At 40.4% G+C, this 20,855-nt stretch overlaps 1 protein-coding gene across 3 annotated transcripts in view; it reads left to right on the forward strand.

The window, feature by feature from the left end:
* The window catches only part of HPSE2 (heparanase 2 (inactive)), a 573,464-nt gene that overhangs the window by 436,274 nt on the left and 116,335 nt on the right, over window positions 1-20,855 (forward strand). For all 3 annotated transcript variants that reach the window (XM_060109459.1, XM_060109548.1, XM_060109631.1), the window contains 2 exons: window positions 14,040-14,146; window positions 18,473-18,587. In XM_060109459.1, the coding sequence (XP_059965442.1) occupies window positions 14,040-14,146; window positions 18,473-18,587 (222 nt within the window). The remainder of the gene's footprint in view (window positions 1-14,039; window positions 14,147-18,472; window positions 18,588-20,855) is intronic.

Here is a 20,855-nt window from a genome sequence, read left to right on the forward strand (position 1 = left end):
ATCACAGAATGTTCAGAGACTGAAATAAGTGGCTAAACTCACCTCCTGAATTGGCCAGGCAAGGCCAAAGAAACTTAGAGTAAAGGGCTCAAACCCTGTGCTCAATTGAAATTCAGACCTTTAAAAACATGTTTGATGGACTTGGAAGGGGAGAGCTAAGTGCGGTTGCAGGGAGGAGCAGTGGAGTCTCCAAGAGAAATAACCTATATACAGAAGGCACCTGGCAGGGGATGGCTAGAATTAGCAGTAGGACCTGGAGTCACCTTTTGGCTGTTGCAAATACAACATTCTCAGAGGTCCCCTCAGGCTTATGTTCCTGTTTGGTTATGTCTTGCTGTGCAACAAATTACCCCAAAACTTAGTGGCTTAAAACACTCATCTATTATGACTATGAATTCTATGGGTCAGGAATTCCTATAAGGATAACTTGTCTTTGCTCCATTAGCTTCAGCTGGAAAACTCAAAGCCTGGGGTAATTCAAAGGCTGGCGACTGGAATCATCAGAAGGCTCGTTCACTCATGTGTCTGGCAGTTAGTTGATGTCAGTTGTCAGCTAGTACCTTTGTGGGGCTGATAACTGGAGTGCCTCTTTGTGTAGCCTGGGCTTCCTCCCAAGGTTTTAAAGTCAGTTGCCCAAGAGAGAGAGCCAGGTGGAAGCTCTATCACCTTTTCTATCTACCCTCAGAAGTCATAGGGCATCACTTCAACCACAGTCTATACATTGAGACAGTCACCAAGACCCATAGGGATTTAAGACAAGAGGAAATAAACTTCTCTGGATGGGGGAGTGGCAAGGTTCTGGAAGGGCATATAAGACCAGAAATATTTTTTCAGTCATTTTTGGAAAATACTGTCTGCCAAAGTTCCATACTCCTTGTTTCATTTAGTAGCTCATTCAGTTATTTCTCTGACTGGTTTTCTTTTTCCAATTCTCTTTTGCAAAGCTCTTGCCAGATATTGCCTTAAACGGGTATCTGCTAGGGGTGTTGCTGGATCACAGATTCCTTGAGGTTTGATTCATGGGATAGACCTTCTATTGGCTACAGCATCCTGGACCCAGTTGTTAGGGCCTTGAGGATGAGAGTCTCTACCACAGCCCAGGATATGCCAGGTACTGGCCTGACTTGGGGAGATGAGGCCTGGGAGACCAGAGAAGGGTCATCAAGATTTTCCAGTTGAAAAGTTACTTTGGCTGTTCGTGAAGTCCCCTGTGGATGGGTGAGGGTTTGGGGAATTAGATTCCAGGGTACAAACTGGGGCAGAGTGATCAAACTTCTTCTTTTGAGCCCCCAAAACCAGTTTGGAGATGGACCAAGTAAGATTTTAATATGTATATAACTGGAACTCTCATCCAAAAGCTAGACATGGAATCTTTGTTTCTTTTCTATTTTGAGAAGTTCAGAGAAGTCCTACTGACCTCTCCTTAGGTCCACAGTAATGGAAAAAAGGGCAAATTTCCCACCAAAACAGATTCATGTGAGATTCGTTAGATAAACCAGTGGTGAGGCTGTTTGAAGAAGAGATAAGATACAGGATTTGAAGTCTAGTGGCTTGGGTTGTATGACCTTGGGCCATTCACGTAACTTCTCTGATTTTGTTTCTTTATCTGTAAAATGAGGATGCCAAGAATACGGTCAGCCCTCTGTATCCGTATCCATGTCTTCTGCATCTGTGGATTCAACCAACCACAGACTGAAAATATTCAAGAAAAAAATTTTCAGAAGGTTCCAAAAGGCAAAACTTGAGTTTGCCATGTACCGGCAACTGTTTGCATAGCAGTTACATTGTATTAGGTAGTATAAGTAATCTAGAGATGATTTAAAGTACATGGAAAGATGTGCATAGGTTATAATACAAGCACCATACCATTTTATATACGGGACTTGAGCAACTGCAGATTTTGATATCCACAATTGTTCCTGGAACAAGTACTTGACAGATAGGGACCACTATCCTCCTTCCCTCTTAGAGAGATTAGGAAGGTCACATGAGGCCCTGTTTTGTTAATTGCTAGTGAATGCTAGTTCTTATTGCTATTATTATTGTTGTTTCAGTTATTGTGGTTATTTTTAATAATAATTTATGTAACTGGAGAAGCTTCATGTTACCTTTATCCTCAACTTGTTCTTTGCTTTTTCCCTCTTTCCTCTTTCTTTGAACCCTGGAGAATATGATAGGTGATATTTTTGGCACCTGAAAGGCAGTGCTAAAAACAGTTGTGGTTTCCAAATTTGGACTGCCACTTAAGAATTTTCAGTTTTCTGAGCAGTGGGTGAATTCTGGTTATGTGAAAATCTGCGTGATGCATTTGAAAGGCTAACAGAGACAATGTTTGGACAACCCACTCCTTTGGATGATCCACACAGTCTCTCCCTTCCATTAGAATGCAGATAATCATCTGTACTTTGGGAGATGAGTCAAGGGAAAGAGTTGAGAATCTCTCAATGTAGGCAAGAGTCAGATGGGAAAATGAGGGATGTTCAGGATACAGTGCAGATGGTATAGCGTGGATAGCTGGGCTGACTCCAAAACATAACATAAGAACCAAGATGAACCACTTTGGCTTAAGTCACTTGGACTCTATGATTTGTGTCTTCACCTCCTAGAGGAATCAGAGGAGGAAATAACACTTTTTGATATTATTTTCAGCAATTCAATAGGCACAGGAAGGAGTTGGTGAAATCCCAGTCATAAGGGAAGTATTTCCAAAAGTGCTGTCCTTATGATTGCATTTTGAATACTAAATAAAATGACAACTGGCTTCCCTAATATTTGAAAATTTCCTTCCTTCCTCCCTTCTTTCTTTCTTCCCTTCCTTCCTTCATTTATCAGCTGTTCATAACATTCTTGTATCTTCCAGACTCCTGAGGATAAAATGGAGAGCAAGACTGATGTGGTGGTTATCTTCAAAGACCTTATGGTCTAATGGGAAAATAGTTAATGAAGCAAGCAATGATAGTAAGATGCAATGATTCCTATAACAGGGGATGTTTAGGGTGCTACAGGAGCCCATGGTGAGATGTATCTACCTTAGTTTGTAAAGGAAGGGAAATTAGGTAAGTCTTCCCAGAGGAAGTGACATTTAGGCTAATTCTGAAAGGATAGACACCTTCTAATTTATACAGTTCTTCTTAGGGTGTGATCAGAGGACTCCTGGTGGTAGATGTATATGGTGGAGGGAATGGTTTACATGATTTATAATATGACCATGATCATTCTTTTGTTAATATCATCATTGCTTATGATTGCTTATAATACTTAATAAAGATTAATTCTTTTGAAATCTCAATAAATGCAGTAACATTATACCCCTTTTTCCAATATATCCTAGTTGCAGTATCATGGTAAGGTAAGGTAAGGGAGAGGAATATTTAATCCTTTGGAAATAACGAATAGATTAAAAAGGAAACTTTTTTCTCAGCCAACTGCTGGTTTACCTACTTATTATATCAAAGTATATCAAAGGGGAAGAGGGTAAAAGAATAACAGTTATTCTTGAGGATCATAGAATAACTGGATGCACAACAAAAGGAAAATGAGGACAATGACAATGTTAACCTTCTCTAATGAAGAAAACTGGAAAATGAAAATACATGAGTAGAGTAAGAACAGTAGTATCACTATTGGAAAAAAAATCACTGTTTCATTGACTGATTGAGATTCATTCACTGATTCATTCATTCATTCAATAATGTTGAAGGCTTATTTCAATGTGCCAGTGCCTACCATAGTGCCTGTCACTTGGCAGGTGCTCAGTCAATATTGGAGTGAGGCAGTTAAGGAGTGGAAGGTGAATGAACAGAGTAAAATAGTGGGAGAAATGTAAAAGAAGCAAAGCAATGTCTATGTCTCAATCACATTTGGATCTGCTATCTCAGCTGTTCACATGCAAAAGAATCTAGTCTGCTACTAACTTTGTAACATAGTGTTGAAAAGATAGATATTGATTTAGGCAACCAAAATGGGCTATGCCTATATGTAGGCACAGTAGGAGAGTATCTTCTGGGTATATGCTTAAGGGTGAAAGAAAGTTCTCTTTGTGGCTCAAAGTAACATTTCAGTCAGTTTGCTAATGCCAGGTATTTCATTTTAGAAAAATAATTTTTCATTTTACATTAGGGGGAGGATGCAGAATGTAAATAACTTGAGAAGAGGCAAACTACACTGATTTAAAGTCACACTAAGGTGTTAATATCAAATAATCCTTTCCCAAGAGCAGGGTTTTTTTCTTTGCAATAATTTTAGTTTATTTAAAAAAAATTTTTTAATTGAAGTATAATTGAATTGCCATGTTGTATTAATTACTGCTGTACAGCAAAGTGACTCAGTTATATATATTTGTGCATTCTTTTTCATATTCCTTTCTATTACGGTTTATCACAGGATATTGAATATAGTTCCCTGTGCTATACAGTAGGATCTTGTTATTTATCCATTCTATATATACCAGTTTGCATCTGCTAATCCCAAATTCCCAACCCAACCCTCTCCCACCCGCCTCCCCCTTGACAACCACCAGTCTATTCTCTATGTCCATGTTTCTGCTTCTGTTTCATAGATAAGTTCATTTGTGTCATATTTTAGATTCCACATATAAGTGATATCATATGGTATTTGTCCTTTCCAAGAGCAGGTTTTGATGGAGGGGAAGAGAAACACAGGGCAAAGAAATACTTAAGAGAGTCAGAGGACCCTAAACACAAACTGTGCCACAGTAATACCTTAGGTGACATCCAGGTGTGAGTCTAAGTTTTATGGGGCTGGAAGCTTATACAATGGGGACCTCTTTAAGAAAAAGAAAACAAAACAAATTTGTGTGTTTTAGAAATATATCTGACCATATTAACACATTATCATGGCCCTTCCCAGGACATTAGTAGAGGCCTGTGAAAACGGGGAGCTGGAAGTTGATGAGCTTCCCAGTAAATTAGCCTCTGTGACTCAACTTGGCTATCTGAAGATAGGAGAATATGTCCCAAGGGAGACTTTGGCTCTTCTCTTTCAGATATAAGGCACTGATGATAAATAGGGGAATCTAGCTGGAAAGGTATGTTTACCACAAAAGAGCTCCAAAGTTTCGGTCAGTGTCATTCCAAGAACCACATTTCCTTGATTCTTGAACACAAACAATTATAAAATGTAACATCAATTTAATAACAGCTGAGGGGAGAGAGTAAACAGCTGGCAAGTTTCTTTTGATGAAAAACATTCTGATTTCAAAACCATTAAAATGTGGAAAATGCATCATCAACTGACTAAAATGTAGTAATTGTATCGCCTTTTAGGCTACAAATGCCATCTATTGAGTGCATCATATATTACTAACCCATTGAAGAAACCAGTAACTTTTTTCAAGGCCACACTTGCTAAGTAGTAAAATTAGAACTCCTAACTCCAGGGCCCACACGCTATCCAATACACCGTTCTGAACCTCCCATGCTTGTTAACCATTAATTTTGTAGCCCATGGAATATTTATATTCCTGACCATCCAGGATTAGGAAACCTTTTTAAATAGAAGAATACTGAATGTTCCTGGTGAAAGAATATCAAATTGACCTCTTGGTCAGTTGATATAATCTGGGGTGGGTGTCCTAGAAGTGAAAACTGAATGAAAGTTGGGGGCCACAATCTTAGGTGATATCTAATATTATCACAATATTAGATAGTGGAAGTGGACAAGGATTTTCAGGGAGTGATTTGCATTCATTCACTGGATTCCATTCGTATGTTTCATGTGCACATGTATAGTGAGGTCCTGCTGTGTGGAAGGCAATGACCATATGAAGGACATATTGGGGGAAGGGCCCTGAGAACAAACTGTTACTTGGGGCAAAAATCTTCTTCAGGAGGAAAAGGCAGCTTTGGGTGACCTTCTAACATTTCCACATGGAAGTCGGGAGATTACAGGGTTTGTCTTGAATGAGAGGAAATTACCTCTGAGGCTGGTGGAACCTATGACTCGTCAGTAGATAGCCAGTAAGCCTGAGGGGTTGATTAGTCATAGAAGAGGACTGGAGAAGGGAAGAAGAGTGTTTTATGTGCAGGTAGCTGCTGTCCAGTCTTTCCCTCCACCAGCACTTATCCTTGAACATAGTCATTGCTTTGGGACTGTGAAACTTTCTTCCTCATTTTCTTGCATATGATCATAATTTCCTTGCCTCCCCAGTGACTTTCTTTTTTGTGTATTTTCTTATTTTAATTTTATGTTTAGTTGCAATTACACTCGATTGCTTTTCTGAGGTTTGAGATAACAAGAGCAGAGAATACAATTTTAAATCCTAAAAATGACACAAACAGAAGCCACAAATTAAAAATTGATCTGATACCAAAAGAAAATGGGCAAATATGGCACTCTGAAACAGGAAGATGTTAAAAAGAAATTATACAGAAAAAAATAATGAAACTGACAGGAAGTTCATTAGACAGAAGAAATAAATCAGGAAGAATGTGATAAGATATTGGAATGGCTGAGCTCAGAATAGCTCAGCTTGTCTAACCTGAGAAAGACATATTAAATATGGAGGCAGTTTAGTGAACCAGAAGCTTCTAGGTCTCCTCAAACAGGAAAATTCAATTAGAAAGTGAACAGAGTCCTGAAATGGAACTGTGAGAATTTAATGTTTGCTCTTGTGGTTTTGAGGTTATTAGTTATCTTCTCTGATACCTACTCAGCATTTCCATTGGTAAAATATTACCTCTCACTTATTAACAAGTAAACTACTTCATTGTCTCATGATTTAACAAGTTTTTAATAAGCAAAGTGGCTGACAAGTATTTTATAGGGCATGCAAAATGGAAAAAAATGTGGCTTTCTCCAGCTGCTTATGGTGTAGGAGGGTTAGGCAAACAGAAAATTACAACTCAGTATAATAAGGTCAAGGATAGTGATAGGTTCCAAGAACTTTGGAGGCCAGAGGAGAGAATTAACTTTCTAAAGTTTTGAGAAAAGTTTCACAGAGGAGGTAACATTTAAAATAAGCCATGAAAAAAAAAAATCAGACAACATGGATGAGGAGTGAGTAAGGGAGAAAGTGATCAGCAAAAACCTAAAAGAAAATCATGTAGTTGAAAAATGGTGAGTCCATTTTGTGTGGTGAACCTCAGATCTTGTGGGGACGGAGAGGAGAAAAGGTAGCCAAGGGGTAGTTATGAAAGGTCTTAGATACCAAGTAAAGGAATTGGTATCATATCCCATGGATCAGTGTTTATCATCATGATTTCACCATGTTTAACATGCTCCCATGGACAAGTGGATAAAATAGACTGTGGGGCTGTGTGTAGTTTACTGGCTCCTTTGCTTTTTTTTCCATGTTAAGGAAACATTTCATAATTCTGGCGAATGAAAAGAATGTTATTGTGATAACATTGAATCTACTTTCTTTTATTTTTAAGTAACTCATTTCCCAAATCACTGCTTTCGATATTATCTGAAACAAGTCACTCATAGCGCATCTGCCAGATAGTCGCACAGACCACTCTGTGAGCACATGATTGAGTTCTGCTGCTGGTAATGGAAAGCCACAGAGGTTCTGAAGCTAGGGAGAAACTTGTCAAGTTAACAGACAGCAGCACTGTAGAGGATAGTCTTGAGAAGGATACACTTTCAGGAAGACCAAGGGAGAAATGATAAGATCCGGAACTCAGGAAGGGACGGTGAGTGAGAAAGGAGAGGGCAGAATGGAATGGTCCTGTCCTCTTCTAATATGGTAGGTAGCTTAGAGTCAAAAACACACAAGAAGGATGGAAAGAAAAATTGGAACATTACTGAGCTCTCACCTGGACCTCTTATAAATACAATAAGGAGCAAAGAGGCAGGGGCACCCCCAAGAAGAGCTATGTGCATGGGAAGGTTTAAGAAGCTCCCTAAAGCTATTCAGCTCCTTCTCACCAGTGACATAGGGGACCAGTTCTGGCTGCTTAAAGAGCTACTGCTCTTCCTGAAGTCGTGGGGGAAGTTGATTTCCAACTATATGAGATGCTGGAATTAATGGACTCCAGCGTCTTTTGGAGGGTGGGCCTCTTGCCAGGGCTGATTAGCCCCGCTGGCCTGTCCACGATTCCTGTTTTATTGCTTCCTTTCTCATTAAGGAAGGTGTTGGGTTTGGATAACCTAAACAATATGTCTGCTGCTACAAGGCTACCATCGCTTGCACACTGAAACCAGGCTCTCAGGATTCTTTTTTAAACAGATCACAGATTGAGAGAAACAGGAAAAGGAAGCCCAGGTTTGAAAATATGCCACAAAAATGGTTATTTTCCTATTTTTACTGTTTTCTTTTTTTAAAAAATATTCAAAGTGGTAGGGAAAATAAAACTTAAAAGAAAAAAATCAATACTGTTTTTCTCTCTCACCCCTCCTCTCTCAGTATAGCCACACGAAGCAGTCCTGATGTCCTCAACCCCTGAGATGAGAGGAAAGGGAGTTTGAGGGTTTCCCTTCATACCACCCTGCCCCCATCTGGCCCAAGGATTCTGAGCAGCCACTGGCAACTTGCTAAGCTGTTCTGTGGATGCCTCAAAGCTCCCTTGTCCACATGGGCCCAAGGGCTGAAGTCTACTGGGGACAAAAGAACTGCTAAAAGGGAGCCAACCACTGAACTCCCCTCTCCCTTCACTTCAGTAATCTCAGCATTTGTACTTCTTCTCCCTCCCCAGACAATGTGTTCCTTAAAATAATCTTCATTGGCACATCATTTCTCACCAGGACCTGTACCCTTGTTCTTTCCAGTCCTCCAATTTTCTCTCTTCCAGCACAGGGGGAATCACATTTACTCAGAAAACCAGTGTTAAATTATAGCCCTCAGTTTCTTAGAGTTTCGCTTTCTAAGGGAATTTTGCAGCTGGTTCCATCTGTTTTTCCTGAATTTTTTCTCTTCTCTTCTGCCCATGCTAATTTCCTCTACAGTCCCAACCAGCACCCAGCCTCAGTACCTCCCCTACACATTACTATGATGGTCTTCTCTGCTTATGGTAGACACACAGTTCGTTAAGCCTCTCACCATGTCCCGAACAGTCAATGCTCAGAAAATCCTTTTTGATTCATACCAACTACTCCCAGAACTTTTATCATTGATACTTTCTAGGAATCTCTACCCCACATAACATTTCATATAACTGGTTTGGTTTTGTATCAAAGTACTACCTCCCTGTGTTTTTTGTTCATGTGGCTTCTCCAGAAAAACGACAAGAATCGCTCCTGCGCTGAGTGGATAAACGAATACTCTGAATGCTAATTACATGAATGTGAATTATACATGTGCATTTTAAATTCGAAATAGGCCTTTCCCTGCTACTTAGCATACATCTGGTCTATTACCTACCACCACAAATGTATCCAAAAGTAAAGCAACCAACTGTAAAGTTAGATTGATCCAAACATAATCTCATGTGCTTTGGACAAAGAGAGTTGTCTAGGTAACATTTGCTTTACTTTAAGTGCAAGAGGGAGGAGATATGGGGATATATGTATATGCATAGCTGATTCACTTTGTTATAAAGCAGAAACTAACACACCATTGTAAAGCAATTATACTCCAGTAAAGATGTTAAAAAAAAAAAAAGAGTTTACCATATGCCAGACACCTTTCCAAGTGCTTTACAAATATTAGGTCACTTAAATATCAGGAAATGCTCTCTTTTTCTAATTTTACAGCTGAGGAAATTAAGGCACAGTGAGGTCAACAGTGAGTCAATGATAAAACCAGGATTCAAACACAGGCAATGTGTGTAGAGTCCATGCCCCTAACCACTAATCAATTCTGCCTCACCAATTACAAAAAGTTTTAGATTGTTTCCTTCCAAATCTTCCTGCAAGTCAGAAGACAATTCAGATGAATTTTATTTACACAGAGTCTGTGTCCTTGCTGAGTCCTGTGTACACAGTAATTTATAAATCCAACCATTTTCTGGAAGCAAGTCCACATTTAAAGGAACTAGACTTTAAAGTCCTTATATAAGGAGCTAGAGGGATCTTTCCTGACCACTATCTAAAATATCAACCCTCCCCTCCTGCCAAGGCACTTTCTGTCAGATTACTCTGTTTCATTTTCCTTCTAGCACTTATTATTTCTAAATTTATGTTTGTGTGTTTATTGTCAGTCTCCTCCCCTTGACTAAAATATAAGCCAATGAGAGCAGAGACTTCTGTTTCATTCACTGTCTGCCCCTAGAACTCTGCTTGGCATATAGCAAATGCTCAGTATTTGTTGAGTAAATGAATAAATGCATTTGATAATGCCTTAATGTTTTTGGATGGACAGCCTTAGCCCTTTTTCAGTCTAATTTAAAATATTCCCCTTAGGTAATTTCACCTACTCCTGTGGCTTTTTCCACCATTCTCAGTATTTACCTCTGGCCCAGATCTTCAGATCTTTGTTTTTGAGATGACCAGCTCTGACCAGCTCTGGCATTTTTTTTTTTTTTTTTTTGTCTCCCATATTTGTTGTTTATCTAATTTTAATTTCCATAATCAAATTTACTCTTGACCTTTGAGGGATAGGAGCCAAGGGGAGCTGCATAAGCATTACAAAATACTAATACATTTTAACATTTTGTATTTGGAAAGGACTTAGATTTCATCTACTTCAAATTTGTGGCTTTACATGTTGGTGAAGAAATTGAAGTCCAAGATAATGATGAGCCAAAAGTCTCACAGCTGCTATGTGGTAGAACCCCAGATTTCCAGGACGTAGTCCTCTTTCCACATCAGTTATCTGCCTATTAGAGTCTACCTCTCCTTTTGCTAATGATACCCCCCCCCACACACACACAGCATTATTGAGGTATAATTCACATACCATAAGATTCACCCTTTAAAAGTGTGAAATTCAGTGGTTTTTAGTATATTCACAGAATTGTGAAACCATCACCACTATTTAATTTTAGAACATGTTCATTACCCTCCAGAGAAACCCCATACCTATTTGTAGTCACTCCCCATCCTCCCCGCTCATTCTCCCTCCCTTTTTCCAACCCTAGAAAACCATTAATCTACTTTCTGTCTCTATGGATTTGACTATTCTGGACATTTCATATAAATGAAAGAATATAATGTGTGGCCTTTTGTGTCTGGCTTCTTTCACTTAGCTCAATGATTTCAAGGTTCATCATCTTATACTAGTTACCTTTTGGTTTTGTTTTATTTTGTTTTGTTTAACCAAATCACCTTTCTCTAACTGCCTCAATCATTTCAATATCTTTGAGCAAAAATTAATCTTTGATTATCCTGGAAACCAAAGGCAAAAAAGAAAAACACAGATATGTTACTCAGTTCCAGTTAGTCACAGCTCCAGATCCCGTCCGGGCGCAGCCTCTCTGCACACGGCCTGCTGTCACTGCCTCCATCTTGAGTTGGGAAGTTGTGCAGCCGCTTTGCGCTAGGAACTCTGGTCTGAAAGTGCTGGGTTTGAGGCCTTTGCCCGCCGCACCCTATGAGCCAGTGAAACTAGACTAAGTGCAAAAGAAAAGAAAAGAAAAAAAGTGGCCTGGAACCGAACCAGCAATATCTTTGAGGTCTGCCTGTATACAATTTGATGAATTTGGACATATGCAAACACTCATGAAACCATCACTATGATCAAGGGAGAAGATGGCGGAAGAGTAAGACGCGGAGATTACCTTCCTCCCCACAGATACATCAGAAATACAGCTACACATGGAACTGCTCCTATAGTTCCAGTTAGTCATAAAGGAAGCACAAAGTTTATCAGAAGCATGAATGTTTTAAGGGGAATCATCACTGTAGGCCTTTAATTTCACTATATGACTCTGTCTTCTGATCATTTAAGGTGTTTTTCTCGCTTTCTTATTTATACTATTTCCAGCTGCCCTTGGGTTGGGTGCTTTGAGCAGTGTCAAGAAGAGGGAGAGGATCACCTTGTGGTGTCCTCAATGACTCTGGGTGCAAGGAGAAATTCTTATTTAATCTTTAACAGTTTCCAGTTTGACCTCCACTATTAATTTTTTCTTCTATTCTTGATCATAATCCTTATTTACATCTCAAATTTAAAAAATATATTTACAACTTTAACCCTGAAAGGGTCAAGTACTTTACCAACCCTGATTTTAAAATAGGTCTCAAATAATGCATATTCTCTAGTAGATGCAGGGGAGAGAGCAGAGGGCAGGGAGCTATACATAGGGAGAGATGAAAAGAGGAATATGATTGCTTGCTAATGTCTGCCCACAGGTCTGGGAAAAGGAAAGTTCTGGCATATATGTTACAACATACATATGGTTTTTTTTTTTTTTTTTTAGACCTGAGGTGCAGAGAATTAATTACCGTCCTCAACTACAGCAAACTATTATCATCAGTTCATGCAAAGCCCTCCTTTTGTTTTAATTTTCACCTTCGTCTCTAATCCCCACTTACATTCACCTCCCTTTTATACATGCCTTCTTTATGTCTTTGATATATGTCCTTAACAGAGATGTATCTTTATATACTTTTAGTGTTATTGGGTATGAATGAGTAATTACATAAATAATATTGTGCCATAAACCTCATTCTGTTTCTATTTTTTAAAAGCTCACTAAATCTTTAAAGCCTGTTCATGTTGCTGGACTTATATTGAATGTATTGCTCTAACTGCTGCATAATATTCCATGTATGTATTTTACTTTTTCATTCCTCTAGCAATGAACACCTGCCACAAACAGTGACATAGTAAACATCTTCATACTTGTCCCCTTAGAGATCTGAAGCAGAATTGCTTTGTTCTATGTGTCTAGGAGAGGAATTGGTGGGCCGTAGGACCTAAATACACTACTGTCCAGCCCCTCTTGTGCACAGCCTGCATCCTCTCAGTCCCACCTCCTACTCTAGCCATCCCTGCAGAGACCAGAGCTAGGCAGCTGCACAGGCTGCAACCAGCTTGGTGCTGGTGTGGTGCGGGAGGACCTCTCATTTTCTGCTCTGGGACTTCTCTAAGGCAGAGTGTGGAATGGTGGGAACCTGCTCAGCACTCATGCCTGCACAATGAAATGGGGTGATAACGGTCATAAGGCTGCTCTTGACCTTTGGAGAATAGGAGCCAAATGATGAATGCTTCCCCTGGTCACCCCTCGCTTTGAGGGGGACAGTTCTGAGACACAGTTCTTAAGGCTTTTACCAAGTTCCCTGTAGAATTGAGTATAAGTTGCCAGTAGTTACCAACTTGAAAACTCATTCTTGTACTGTTTTTTTCTTCTTCCTTTTCACAGTCCCCAGTTCCTCATTCCTGCTCCCTGTTATTTCTTCCCAAATGAACTACGTATAGACAAGCCTTTGTCTTAGACTCTGCTCTCAGAGATTACGCAGCATACAACGTTATCCCTAAGTACTGCCAGATTGCTCTCCAGAGAATCTGAGACCACATCTAGATAGTCTGGCCAATCTCCAGCTTGTGGATCAGAGACAAGGACATTTCAGAATTTCAGAGGGCCACCTTTTGACAAGAGGCTTTGTGTATACTTAGAAAGCAGCTCCCTGTGTAGCATGTTCCACGTGTGAGTCAGTGGTTTTTCTTTTTACACTTACTGCAGTTATTTTCAAAATGTGGTTGTAATATACATACATGCCTTGGTAATGATAATATACCTTTCCCAGACATTGATCTCTGCCCTCTCTCATGATTCACAACTGCTGATGCATGGACAGTACACTCATCCGTGGATGTGCCATAACAGAGTATTAAGAAAATTTGCTTCTCAATACTTGTTAATATGGAAATGTCATACCACCTGTATCTTCCAGTGAAGGGTGTTGCAGTCAACTTATGTCCTAGATAAGGATGCATTGTTCTTCTGTCACATTGTCACTTGGGTTTTCTTAGGGGGAAAAATGATCATTTCTTTGAGTGGACATGTATCAATATTAATTCTTTTGTGTGTGTGTGCCAGCTATCTGTATGGGGTGCATCACCATGCATGACCTGTGGGTCATGACCACCTGGGAGCAGGGGATGAGAGGAACTTCTTTAAGGGAATGTATGTTCCTTCTCATTTGGGAACAGCTTTTAAAAATCTCATCATCTCCTTCTGCTTTTGTTGTGTGAACAGGTGGTTAACACATACACCCCAGGAAAGAAGATTTGGCTTGAAGGTGTGGTGACCACCTCAGCTGGAGGCACAAACAATCTGTCAGATTCCTATGCTGCAGGATTCTTGTGAGTAACACTTGCAATTTCACTCCCAAGGGCTTTGAGGAAAGGACAGTGAAATTGCTCATTATTCTGCCCATTGGAGGGGGTGGGGGTTCGTTTCCCACTGAAAATTCTTCATCCATTTCTTTGTAAATGTGTTTAATCACTCAACAAACAGCGATTAGGGACTTGTCTAGTTACTAAGATCTCAGGTACCAGCATTAGAGCAAAAGTAATAATAGTAGTAGTAATCATGATAGTAATAAGAGCTTTATTTTATGTCTTCAGTGCAAAATACAGTACAGACAACATACATTTTCTCTTCTAATTTTCACCTGAGTCCTGGGAGATAGGTAAGAGTAAGACAGGGGATTTGCCCTTTAGAAACTTACGATTGGAGGAATGGAGATGGGGAATAAGAAAAGCTGTAGGAGACAAGTGTCATAATAATAAAAATTTTAACTGCATAGTGCTTACCATGTGCTAAGGACTATCTGATGTGCTTTATATGTATTTAATAATTTAACAACCAGTGTATTAGATACCCTTATTATACTCTTATACCCTTATAAGAACCCAGTGAGATAAATATGATTATTGGTTAGTGGCAGAGCTTGGACTCAAGCCAGGGCAGTCTGCTCCAGAGTCCAGCCTCTTTGCCACTACAGTATGCCATCTCTCTTTCTGCCTTACGTGGGCTATCCACAAAAGGGGTAGACATGCAAAAGAATGAAGAATTTCTGAATGGGAGGATCAGGAAGGGCTTTGCGGAGGAAGAGGCATTTGAGTGGAACATAGATTTCTCTAATTTCTATAGGTGAAGATTGTTGCTGATGGTAGTAGGGAACATAGAGGCTGAAGGAACATTATGAGGGGAAATGATTAATGTGAGAAAGCTCAGTATCTGCAGGGGTGTAGTGAGGGCTGTGATTAGGGACAGAGTTTTACCACCAAATCACGGAAGACCTTGAAAACCAGGCAGGGGAAATGAGGCCTTGTTCTATACTCAGTGGCAAGCCATTGATGATTATGGAGGAAGAGAGAGACCCATCTGACCTGTATTTAAAACGTTGGCTTTGATAGTAGTATGCACAAGAGTTTGGATAGGCAAGAGGTAGGAAAATGAACTGGAAGGCTACTGCAATCGTCTGGAGAACAACTTAAGCCAGAAGCATGAGGACCTCTGGCTGGCCTGCCATTGTCATGGACCACAGATTAACCAAGTGACCTGTTCCTGGTCCAGTCTAGTCTGTGGTCCTGGTTTTTTGTCTGAGCAAGGTTCTCCTAAGAACTGCAGCTCTGCCTTCAACTATGCATTTCACTACTAACAGCTTCTCCTAATTATATAGCTGTAGATCTTCTCCGTTAAGGCAGCTTCTTCAATACAGTTGTGAAGGACAAATCAGGCTGGTCAAGTAGATTGTCTTTAAGATGGCATCCTGGCAGATGCAAATGAAGATAATGAGTCAATGTCTACATGATGATGGCTGGGGTCTTCCAGCCCTGTGTCCTCACATGAGAGGCACAGAGAGGTTGTTCAGGGAGCATGGTTCAGTGAAGGAAATGGAGTGAATCAGCATTTGCTACACTGTTGCTGAGGGTCTTCTTTCAAAAATACTCTCCTCGGGCCTCCCTGGTGGCGCAAGTGGTTGAGAGTCCGCCTGCCGATGCAGGGGATACGGGTTCGTGCCCCGGTCTGGGAGGATCCCATGTGCCGCGGAGCGGCTGGGCCCGTGAGCCATGGCCGCTGAGCCTGTGCGTCCGGAGCCTGCGCGTCCGGAGCCTGTGCTCCGCAACGGGGGAGGCCACAACAGTGAGAGGCCCGCATACCGCAAAAAAAAAAAAAAAAAAAAAAAAAAAAAAAAAAAAAAAATACTCTCCTCACGGGGGTTTCACTATGAGAAACAGGTTGACAGTCCGTACTGCAGGAGGCCTCTGGAATCAGAAGAAGAATGGCCTTGGCTCAGCCTTCGCAGAAGGACTCCTCTGCAGGGCCCAGCAAGCAGCCCTCTTGTACTGTTTTCGTGAACGTTCTTCCCTTTAGAGAGTGATGTGAAATGAGAAATACCACAGACCTTCATGAAGAGAGCTAGAGAGAGACCTGCCTTTTCATGAGCATCAGCCAAATATCCATAGATCTCTGAGTTGCTTTGCAAACACAGATTAACATTGTTGTTTAGATTTTGGTTGTAGTTCAGATGTCCAATGCTTTGTTGACAGATCAAATGACAACCAGCTCATTCTGCCCCTGGTCTTCTCTCTTACCTCTTTATCACCCATTTCCTCTCAACCCCACTGGCGGTACCTAGATATATGCCCTTTGAGTCCAGTTCTCCAAGGGGCATAAATTGCTGCCTGGGAAAAAAAATGTAAAGCATTCTAGGAAGCTCCAGAAGGCTAGCAAGGAGTTGGAAAGAAGGCATTTTACAGCCCTTTTTCAATACATGGCATAGCTATAAGCTTACCAGGGCATATACAAATGCATGCACAAATTAGAATTCTCTGCTGCCAAGTATTCAAGGATAGTTTTCCCAATCAGGGCTTTGAGATTCTTTGATGCCCTACCCTTGGCATACTGCTGTGTCTGCAGCACCTAGTAATGTCTGCCATGTAGTAGATATTCAATAAAGTTTTGTGGATGAAAGATAATGGCTGCAGAAGCATCCTTGGTGAGATATACCAGTTATCTTGCCACTTTTCTCTACTTGAACATAAAAGGGAGACCTGGAACATCATTTATTTCCCCTACTCAGGAGATTTATTACTACAGGAGGAAGGTGAAGACAACTCCAGAACTAACCATCTATTCTGAAAAGCCATGGGGAAACAAGGGCTCTGGCCATAGTCATTAATTAGCAATGGTCTTCATGTCAGTAAGGTCACTGGTTTGGAGCTCCATACAGTCTCAGATTTGGGAAATCATAACTATGCATTATTTGTCCCTAGTATGCTGAATGGTGATTCTCAAAGTCCTAGAATCTAATTTTATCCAGATCAATTTCAACTTAGAGTATTGAGCACCTATAGTGTGCCAGGAACTGTGATGGTTGTTTTGGGTACAAAGCTAAAATGTGTCTATTTTTTGATGAGCTCATACCAGCTGGGAGAAGACAGAGAAGTAAGTAATTATCATTCAGTGGGCCAGCAGAGGGTATGAATAAGAGTTCTGGGGAAGTACAGAGGAGAAAGGTACTACTATTGGCTGGGGCAGCAGAGTTTAGAAGGAAATGGCACTTGACTTGGAGATTAACAGATGGGAAGAAATTTGCCAGGTGAGGTGGGTTAATGGAAGAGAGGAAGGAAATTCTAAGGAGAAGTTAAAACATATAAAGGCTCAGGTAAGTATGTGAGAGCAGCCAAAAGTAGTTTTATGTGGCTTAGAGCCTGGGGAATAAAGTTTAGGGTGAGAGAAGAGGTGATAGGTGAAGCCAGACAATATATTCTTAGGAAAGATTGTGAAATGCCTTATCTTTTACCCTGAGAAGACTGAAGCTCTAAGTCACTTTTCTTACACACATATATTATTACAATTGGAAGTTTCCTTGCATTTCAGAATACAAAGAAAGAAAATGAAATCAATTCGCAAATGAATGAATGAATGAGTTAAATGTGTAAATGATGAAGGCAGAGTTAGCAGTAGGTGTTGGAAAGCCCATGAGGGCAGTATTTTTGAAGGATAGCATGCCCTGGAGAGTGGGTATTTGGCATGATGGATATGTAATAAGTGTGTGAGCAATGCAGGTCCTCCACTGCAACATGTGTGTGATGGTAGCATACTCCTATCCCTGTATAGTTAGTTATAGTGCCAAGGGAAATTATTACTGCATTGCCTACTGACAGTGATATATGAGGGATGCAAATGACTGGACCATAGGTCACAGGAGTATGTGGGTTAGCGTCACATGTAAAGTACATGTACAGTGAATAGGTGCAAGCAGGGGAGTTTGAGTGATGGAAAATATAGTGTGTGTGCTTCTGTGATTGTGTGTCTTGTGGTCAAGGGGGATGACTTTAGGCTTACAAGTGGCTAGGGTGTTCATTTTATTTGTTAGTATTATAAGAATAAGAGATAAGTCATTAGCAACAAGCTATTTTATGACCAAGGGCAATTCATTTTACTCCCCTCGACCTCTTTATTTTCTTATAAAATGAAGAGGTTAGATTTGATCATCTCTATAGATCTCTTCCATCTGTGTATTTAATGCTTAAAATAGTTTCCTCTAAAGTACTAGGTAAATTTGATGGGTGTGGGTGGTGGTGTGTATGTGTGTATGTTGGCCAATTTTTATAGAGCTTGTTATATGCTATTTTTAAAATGTATTGATGTAGCTTTTTCCCCCTGCTTTTCAGATGGTTGAACACTTTAGGAATGCTGGCCAATCGGGGCATTGATGTTGTGATTCGGCACTCATTTTTTGACCATGGATACAATCACCTCGTGGACCAGAATTTTAACCCATTACCAGTAAGTGTAAGATAAAGGTTCCCAACTCCTTTTCTGTGTCCTTCAGTTCTTTTGATCATGCTCTGTTCCACACCGGTAGAATTTTTCTCCTCCTTCTGTTACCAGTTAATTTCATAAATTGAACAGTAGAATTCTTGACCCATTTTACAGACTCTTGGCTTCACCTCCCACACATACCCCAATATATACACACACGTATATACATACGGGTTTATGCATATACACATATATACATTTATATATATTTATATACTTACCACTATCATTTTAACAAACCTTGTGCAGTTGAGATTGCAAATCTACTTGTGGCCTGTTTGAACTCTGCTTGAGAGTGAATTTTTCCAGGTTGTTTTCTTTTAATGCTAATAGGAGACATTAGCTGATGTCAGATGCAACATGTTGAAAGCAGATGGGAGATTGTTGGCCAAGATCAGATACAGTAGGAGCCCATCCCTTGGAGAGTGGCTGAAGTGCACTTACACTAGATGCTGATCCCTCTGTGACAATGAGGGGATTTGCCCAGGGTATCACCTTCTCTAGGAAAGCAAAGGAAGGGGAAGGCTAAAGAAGAATGGCAAAAGCAGAGATCTGGGTTTGTCCAGTGACTTTATTGACCAATCAAAGAAATCCCACTTAGTCCAGAAAAGCTGTGCTTATCAAAAATATTACATGAGTTATCCTTCTCACAGACATCTTAGTCATGATAAAAGGTCAAATTCCTCTCATTAACCCATAGAATGTCAGAGCTGGCATTCCCCTTCAAGATGATCCAGTTCCACCTCATATAACAGAGGGAATGATAGCCTGGGGTGGGGGGGAGGGGCATGTAGAGCCAGCCCTAGAACCTGCTTCTGTGCCCTGGTCCAGTAATCTTCCTACAGAATTACTGCTGCCCTGGGGTCCACAGTAAACAAACCCAACTGGAACCAGTGAGTGTTCCTGCCATTTGCTTCCCCCTGACCACTTCCACCCCCCTATTCTTCTCACAACCCAGGCCTCCAAGCCCAGAACAGAGAACATCTTGGCACCCAACAGCACCATTTCCATGTCTCAAAATAATTCCTCTAGTTAGAGTACTAAGTAATTATTATATCCCTGATTGTACATGACTCCAATTAAGTCACAAATATTAAAGCTGACTGGCACAGTTGCTTTTATTCACAGGGCCAGGATACCTCTCTCTCAGTGTATGTGGGGCTGGGGTATGGAGGGGTGAGAGGGAATTTTCAGCTTGTAACCATAGGGGGCTTCCTTTGTTTGTTGTTTGTTTTGAGCTCATAAACTTGTGGTGATAAAATAAATAATAATTAGAAAAGCATCTATGAAATATAAGCACTGAACAAATATAATGTCACACAAATGTAAATATTTATTGACCATCAGACACTGGGGAGGAGACTAGTAGTAGATACCTGAATAAGTAGATAGTGGATTACTCTAAGAGGGGGTCAGTGAGGGCTCCTTTAGAGTATACACAAGGAAGGCCTCTCTGAGAATGTGACATTTAAACCAAGAGCCCAGTGACAAGAAGGAGCCAGACATGCAAATTTTTGCAGAAGAGCTTTCAGGCTGGGGAAAGGGCTAGCACAAAGACTCCGAGGCAGGAACAGAGTTGGCATGTTTGAGGAAACATAAGAACACCAGCGTGCTGGGGGCCTGGCAGGGAAGGGGGAGACTGGACATGAGGCCAGCCCGGGTCAGATCACGAAGGGCTTTGAAAGCTAAAAGGAGTTTGACTTTTATTGTAAGTAGTATGAAAAGCCATTGGAGGGTTTTCTACAGGGCAGTAACATGATCTAACTTACATTTTTAAAAGATCACCCTGGTATAATTAATGCACCAAATATTATTTATATATTTGATAATGTGTATAATACTTAACAATTTACAGACCACTTTCATATACCACACATCAGTAAAACTCCAAACACTCTGTCTTTCCTTTTTCCTGTCTTTCATTATATCCCTTCCTTCACACATCCAAATCTCTTTCACTCCTCTTGATCATGTACTATATGCTGATCACTATTCCTGGCAAACAGCCACTGTGATGAGCCAAAAAGATAAGGTCCTTGAACTCCTGGAGCTTATAGTCTAGTGAAGTGAACTGAGAAATGGAAAGTATATAAACACATAAATAAGATTAAAAAATTTGTCATAATTGCTCTGAAGAGAGCCTGGTGAGATGAGTATGACTATTTATACTTATTTTGCTGAAGAGAAACTAGGGTTCTTTGAAGTTGTTAAGTGACTTATCCAAGGTCAGAC

Source organism: Mesoplodon densirostris, chromosome 1 (genome assembly GCF_025265405.1).
Source record: "Mesoplodon densirostris isolate mMesDen1 chromosome 1, mMesDen1 primary haplotype, whole genome shotgun sequence".
NCBI lineage: Eukaryota > Metazoa > Chordata > Mammalia > Artiodactyla > Ziphiidae > Mesoplodon > Mesoplodon densirostris.